The following is a 7911-nucleotide window of genomic DNA, read 5'->3' on the forward strand; positions in this document are numbered from 1 at the left end:
TGGGTATGTAGCTCAATAGAAAATAGAAAATAAGCCTAACAACTAGCTCTATATCTCCTAACCCTTTTAAGCACCCAGCTACCCAACCTAGACGATTGACTACCAGTCGTCCTGCCCACCGGTCCACATGCTAATTTGTGTTTTGCTATCTGTGGTTAAACAATATTTTTTTGTTACATGTCAGATTTATTGATGATGTATTATCGTTGGGTGTCGCATGATTATTAATATTATATAATGTGATCATGTTTTTCTTGTTAGGGTCTTAGGGATGGAGGCCCATTAAAGAGCCAATGCCTGAATAAAGATAAGTATGGGATGAACCTTATACCCATGACGGATACGAAGATGTAGATGAGTGTAACTTCATAGGAATGGGTAACAGGTGTCCGTACCTGGTGGGAAATTTTCTATTGACATCTCTGTTGCAGAGGATGAGTAATGCAATTCACAGTTACAAAAAAACATCTGACAAGCTGATGTAAACCCGTCATGTACTCATATAAGAAAGGCATATAATATAAGCTCGCACCTGGTTACAAGCACATATGCCCATTAAAAGTGAGGGCATATGCCAACAGCGACCAGTGATCACTCAGCCAACCTACTTATCTTATTCCATACCGACCTTCAGCTGAAAAAGGTAGAAGGATCCGTTCTAATCTGCTGGCTGATGGGGGAAAAAAGAGCCAGATAAAATAGACCCGACGAGCTCCCAGCTGCAATACGTATAGTAGAATGCTGTGTGGAAGCAGTGAAATGCAAGACCGCGCACCGTCCACCGCTATGCTGACCATTCCCTAGGGGACGATGTTACATTGCTGCCAGCATTGAGCTTATCAACCGGTAGTACAGGTTGGGCGGCAGTAATCGCCGGGAGCATCTCAAACTGATCCCGTGGGTACCCTACCACGCTGGACCTGGACGTTTCAACCATAGTATTTCCAAATGGATGGTTGTGCACGACCTGTGGTCCCAAGGGATGGTACGCCATACAGGCGATGGCAGGAGGCTGAGGCAGAAGAGCTACAACGGCTGCAGTTGCAGGGCAGTTAGAAGGGTTCTTGTATGCGGAGCTGTAGGTCTGGCCGTTTCCTTGAACAGCATAGGGTGCGGCGCTGCAGTGACTGGGCTTGCCTGGCTGAGGTGGACAGGAGGGGCCCTGGCTGTGTAGCTGCACTGGTTGCGGTTGCTGATGCTGAGCGTTATGATCTGCTACAGGAAGCAATACTGTGTTGCCTTGGCCATAGAATGAATGGGCAACTTCATGCTGCTGCTGCTGGTATTGCTGCTGTGATGAAGAGTATGGAGGCTGCCCAGCCATTCTTCTTGTAATTGTCTCCGTGTTACAACTCGAAGGTTTCACGGAACTGAATGGAGGAAACAAGGGTGTGGCTTGTGGAGCGCTCAGCTGAGACTGAGGAGACGAGGACGGCTGCTGAGCCACCACCATATGTCGTGAAACTTGTTGGATACTGTACTGCTGCTGTTGCACTTGCACCATGGGCTGCTGGGGATGCCATGTATGCAGATCAACCTGCTGGGTAGGCGTCTGCAGCCTGTGACTCTGAGTCTGAGGCTGAGGGTACAGTTCAGCTGCTGCTGCTTGACTAGCTTTCTGAGGCAGCTCGACTTGCACCACGGCATCAGGGCTGTGCGCAAGCGGCTGCACAACCTGAACCAGAGGCTCCAACGCCGCCTTGCCCTCGGTGCATTTAGCACGGTCCCGGCTTTGCACGTAGAACACGGGAGCCTGGTTCAGCTGCTGCTGCTCATGCTGCTGCGTGCTCAAAGCGACGGGCACCAGGTGCTGCAGAACGAAGCCGTTGCTGGTCTGGACCTGCACGGGCACGGCAGGGGAGTGCATCGTCCCATTGACCTGGTGAAGCGGCAAAAGGGCGACCTCGTGTTTTGGGGCTCGCGTGCTGTGGCCGTTTTCCCTTGCCGCGAGCATGGGGAAACCGGCGGCCTCACCCTTCGTCTGAGAAGGCGCCTCGTGTGCTATCTGAAGCTTGCTGAGTTCTTTTGCAGTTTCGGCTAAGTCTTGTCTATCCTGAAGAAGCTGGAGCGATTTGTGGACCTGGCAACCCAAAATGTAGATCTAGTAGTTATCAAAAGATGATGTTAGTCTCACATCCAAAGTGATGCAGAATCTCATCTCCGGGAACCATAAGTTGACTCCACTGAATGTACTAGGTTTCAGGGAAACAGACTATCATTTTACTACACCAAACCAAACATAAGTGAGAAGTCCAAATCGCACTGCCATTGCACTCGTCGGCGCGAGAAGCCGGTGCACCGGGATCCAGTCTTTATCTACCTGTCTGAGGTTCCTGTCGATGCATTTGAAGTTGGCGTTGCTGTCGCTGTGGTAGTCCATGACGTCGCTGCGCAGCTCCCCGATGGACCTCTCGAGCTTGTAGCAGTAGAGCTCGAGCTGGGAGAGCCTGCCCCCGATGGCGCCGAGCGAGTGCAGCAGTGCGTCGGCCTGCTTCCGCGTGCACTCCTCCACGGCCGCCACCACGGCGTCCTTGGGGTACAAGAAACCGTCCTGCTGCTGCTGCTGCTGCTGCGGCGGCGGCGGCTGGCCGTAGGCGGCCACGAACGTCCGCACCAGCCTCCCGTCCTGCAAGCCCTGTGCCCGGCGCGAGTCGGCCTGTCAGGCGCCGAGGGAAGGGAAAGGAAGGAAGAAAATTCGGAATCGAGAGAGCGCGACGAGAGCAGAGCGGAGCGGAGCGGAGTGCGGGCACCTCGCGGCGGCGGGGCAGGGGCTGATCGTAGGAGCAGCGCGCGTCCGGGGGCAGGCCGAAGGCGCCGGAGACGGAGGCGGCAGCGGGGCGCGCGGGGGACGCCATGCGCGGGCTAGAGTTTTGGGTTGGTGCCGTGAGGTGAGGAGCCGGAGCTGGGGGTGGGAATCCGAGGCGGGAGGAGGAAGCGGCGGGGAAAGAGAGGGAGGAGTGGAGGGCGGCTATGCACTTGCAGTTGCAGGCAGCCCCCCAATGTAAAACCGCCAAGTCCGTGAGCTGCCTATAGCGCCGAGAGCGAGCTCGAGGTGCGGAGCGGGGAGGAATAAAAACGGGTGTGGGGCTGGGGAAGGCGGGAAGCGGAGAGCGAGCGTGGTGGACCTCGGAGTGCGAGACGGATATGCCAAGGTATTTGCTTGAGCTCTCGGCGGAGTCCGTCCGCATGTGGGCTGAGATCCGGCGAAATCTGGTGGGGGCGTGGCGGTGGATAGGCCTCTAGGGGTGACCTGCCGTGCTCGTGCTCTGCTGCTCCTGCGGGCTGCGGCTGTGGCGCGGATTCGGGATGCCTGTGCGAGATGTGATCGGTTTCCGTTCCGATGACGTTTTGTTGGGTGCTCCATCGCTGTCCGCCTCGTGCGCCATGTGCGTGATTATTAAGAAATGTAAACGCATCAGGCCTCCAAGAAGGTACTCTGGTTTTCTTTCCCAGGACCGGTTAGCTGGTACTCCCTTTCCCTCCATCACTCATCTTTTTCAAGTTCTTCTCAGCTTTCATGGCAGAAAGGACGATCTGCAACGAGTCAAATATGCACCTTACGAGGTAGATCCAGTGCCTACTCCAAAGGATCTACGGCCCCTCGTCGCTTCCGAGGTAGATGTGCTCGCACTGCCCACCAGCCCTATGTAACTGCATCTAGGTTTTAGTGGGTTTTCGATGATTGAATGAGAACATGATTAAAGGACTAAAACAATTTAGAAATAGTGATAGAAGCTTTATTTTTCTTTAGCCGTATTATAAAAAGACGCGATATTTGTAGCTTACCTAGATAATATGTATATAGAGAGATCTGAGCTTCTAATAGGTACAGCAAGCCTACTCATCCCTGGACCGCACCCAACAACCTAGTGCATGTGGGTTGCGCCCCCACCATGCATCAGGTTAAACCTCCCCACGTACGTGAGTCAAAACCTCGGTCTCCATGTTACCATTTTGTATGTGAAAATTTTGAAAGGACATACACACAAATTTAGGAAATGAATTGATATGTATGAAAACAAAAATTCTGATTTAAATATTTTATTCCGTCCATAAATATAGGATCTCTATAACAGTCATACAGCTAACTCGTTAGAACCAGTTTATGATATATAATACTACTAATTATGTTACATGGTATAGGTATTTATGCAATACAGAACGTTGAGTAAAAATCAGTTTTCTGCCGCATGTGCACAAATTTAGGATGACAAGAATGTGCGTTGAGAGAAATGTATTGACATACATGAAAACAAAAAACATTAATTTAAATGTTTTATTTCCTCCATAAATATATATAGGAACTCTCCAACAACTAGGGTTGTTATAACCAGTTTATGGTATATACTAATACTAATTATATTACAAGGTTTAAGTATTTATGCAATATGGTATGTTCGTAAAAATCGGTTTTCTGATGTATGCGCACAAATTTAGGATGTCAAAAATGTGCGTTGAAAGAAATCGATTCACATGCATGGAAACAAAAAATCTTATTTTAAATGCTTTATTTCCTCCATAAATATATGATCTCTCCAACAATTATGCATCTAGGCTCCTTAGAACCATTTTATGATAAATACTAATACTAATTATGCTACATGGTGAAGGTATTTATGTACTATGGTACACTGCGTAAAAATTCGGCATGCGGTGCGAATCAATAGCACCCACGTCCATGTGGACAACACAAATCAAAATGATTTGATTAGGGGAGTTGATTAGGTGATTTAATGAGGTGGACTGATTAGGGAATATAATTTTTTTATGGAAGTAATTGACACCATAAATCAAGGAATTGCATGCGTTAGATTTTATGAAATCATGGTAAATGACCTTATTTTCGGGAGCGGATACTTTTTTGTGAATTTATGTTCGTTGCGTAAACGAGTGTGTCGTAAACATCTTATGAATATGGCGTAAATGGTACGAACTCAATATACATACTGGGTTATGTAATGAGATAATGCATAAAATCAATAAACGTTTGCGTAAAATGTGAATAGTAATAACATAAACAAACAATATATGGAAGGTGGGCGACCGTCGCTCGTGCATCGTGGTCGGGGCGTAAAAAACTAAACCATGACGGCTGAGGCTGCTGAACCGAATGGCAGCATTAGGCCAGGGCTTCCCCTAGTTATATATATAGGGACAAGGTAATGGAAGCTTAGGGCTTCCATTACAGGAAGCCCCAACCATAGGTACGGTCCGCGAGCGAGGCAACAACTGTGTTACGTCTGTTTTAGCATAAAAATGATACAAGAGAAGCGTAACCATCGACTTTATAGGGCATGGGATCCACTATTTGGGGCGTAAAAACGCGCACGTTTTGGGTACTTATCGCGCAGGTCCTCCGTTTTGGGGTACTTAACTTCTTATGATATCGCTTCCCTTTCGTCTATTGTTTGCTTATGATATTTCTATTCACATTTTACGCAAACGTTTATTGATTTTATGTATTATCTCGTTACCTAACCCAGTGTGTATATTGGGTTCCTTCCATTTATGCCATATGTATAATATATTTATGACACACATATTTACGCCATGAAACAAAAAATTCACAAAAAAGATATTTTGACACACATATTTACGCAATGAAACAAAAATTCACAAAAAAGGTAAGCGCTCTAAAAAATAAGATCATTTGCCACGGTTCCATAAAATCTTGCGCATGCAGTCTCTTGATTTATGATGTTTGTTACTGCCATAAAAATTAAATTTCCTAATTAATCCATCTTATTAAAATCTCTAATCAAATCCGTAGATTTATGGTGGACCCATGGATACGAGGATTTGGCTCGATATTTATGTTCATAATTGTGGGTTTTTACGCTCAAAGCTGAAGGTTCTTATGCTTGGGTCTGGAGACACGCCACCGGTGTACCGCATGGGGACTAGCATGTGACCAAAATATACTAACTATCTTCAGCCGACGACATAATCAGGAATATTGGGTCGGAGTCATTTCTGAGTTTTCAGCGTTGATATGCAAAATGGTAAGGACGAGTATGTGATCCGGTCTTGTTGCGCCCACTCTAGGACGTGGTTACATGGATGGCCCCACAGCAAAACATATCCAAATTGGAAAGAAATCCATTTAGTATACATGACATGTTAGTTTACGCAATATTCAGACATATTTAAGACACTCACCATATCGTGGGCACCTCATGGCATCTGATGCTACCACTGCATGTATATATATTGTACACAGTACACATGAATATATCAATTTATAAATATATATAGAATAAAAATTTGTCGGATATTTTAGTATTGATCGTAGCACAGATTTGGTACAAAAGAATGTTTAATATCGGTTGAAGTCAAGAACTGGTACTGAAAAGATCTCTTTAGTACCGGGACTAAACATTAAGGCATTTACGTATGGCTTTATTTTTTTTAAAAAAAATAGCTTTAGCTCTAGCTTCTTTGTGCCACCAGCTTTTATGTACAAGCTAAAGACATTTCAAAAACCATTTGGCTATATGCCTATTACCAGGGGTGGATTTGGGCTCCGGGGCACGTGGACCGTGGTCCGAGGCGCAGCCTAAAAGTTCTCTTGTTTATAGTTTTTTCAGCCAAAAATTCTAGTCCAAAAATACATTTCAGATAAAAATATGGCCCAAAAGACCTCTTGCTTGCAGCGATTAAAGCATGGCAGTGGTTGCCTCTCTGAGTCGCTCGAGTCAAAAGAACCTAGGCTCTTCCAAATTATTTCATAAATCTGCGCGGCTACACTTCCTATGTTGCCAGTGGTGCAGCCGTCTCCCTCCAGTCCTCTATCGCTTTCCACGCGATCCTGTAGCAGTGTTGTCCGCCTCCGCCAATCTGGCCTCCGCCAGTCCACCTTCAGCCTCCATGCGACCCTGTAGCAGTGCCACCACCTAAATCCGCCCCTGTCATTACATCTTCTCCCAAGCTATACAACTTCATCAACCTGGTTCTCTTTTTCTTATTCATAGGCGAGGGCGGAGCACCTCCCTGACCAATGGGCAGCGACCACCTGAGTGGCGAGCGCTGTGTGCTGATTACCTGCTGTCATGTGCCCGTGATTCTCTCCTATTGTAAGAAATTATTCCTAAATATCTGATCCACTTTCCCTACCTGTCATAGTTTCACTGGATTGTTTTAAATGTTACTACCATGATCTTAAATATTTATCGTCTGTTAGTTTATTTTTGAACTAAAGCATGAAAAATGAAAAGATAGAGTAGTACATCATTATATTTATAGAGTGGTCCGGCACGTTCACTACAGTAAAACAGAGCATTTCCGACGGCCTTCTTATGTCCGACGGCCCTGTATGAGGCCGTCGGACATAAGGTTATGTCCGACGGCCGCAATCGGCTCTCGGAAATAGTCCTTATGTCCGACGGCCCTGTACGAGGCCGTCGGAGGTAAGGTTATGTCCGACGGCCCTATAACTAGCCGTCGGACATAAGCCTTTTTAACGCGCGGATCGGACCCGCTCGGCTTTCATTTTCACCGCGTCGGTTTCTCTCAGCCGCCACACCATCGCCGCCGCTCGGTCGCCGCCCGCTCGGTCGCCGCCGCTCGTGCTCCTGCTCGCCACGCCGTCGCCGGAGATAAGGCACGCCGCCCGTGCTCCAGCCGCCGCCGCCCGTGCTCCGGCCACCGTCCCGAGCTCCGCCCCGTGCTCCGGCCGCCGCCGCCGTCGCCCCGTTCGCCGGTCGCCGCCGCCCCGTGCTCCGGCCAACGGCCACGTGCGCCCGTCGCCAGCCGGCTCCCCACGCCCGCTAAGTGAGTATCCTTAATTAGCAATTTTGTTTATTAAAATTGTATGCTTGTATTAATTTATTTGATTGAAATAGTATGCTTGTATTAATGTATTTGATTAGAATTGTATGTATTAATGCATTTAATTGTTTAGTTTGTTATGTC

At 47.6% G+C, this 7911-nt stretch overlaps 1 protein-coding gene across 1 annotated transcript; it reads right to left on the reverse strand.

The window, feature by feature from the left end:
• Nucleotides 1-375: 375 nt before the first annotated feature.
• Nucleotides 376-3266, reverse strand: LOC103636164 (uncharacterized). The gene is made up of 3 exons (XM_008658513.4): nt 2751-3266; nt 2321-2635; nt 376-2080 (listed from the first exon to the last, which is right to left on the reverse strand). Exons 1-3 carry the CDS (start codon nt 3186-3188, stop codon nt 785-787), a joined length of 2049 nt encoding a protein of 682 aa, XP_008656735.1. The 5' UTR covers nt 3189-3266; the 3' UTR covers nt 376-784.
• Between the last annotated feature and the right edge of the window lie 4645 nt (nt 3267-7911).

This window comes from Zea mays, chromosome 8 (genome assembly GCF_902167145.1).
Source record: "Zea mays cultivar B73 chromosome 8, Zm-B73-REFERENCE-NAM-5.0, whole genome shotgun sequence".
NCBI classification, from domain to species: Eukaryota; Viridiplantae; Streptophyta; class Magnoliopsida; order Poales; family Poaceae; genus Zea; species Zea mays.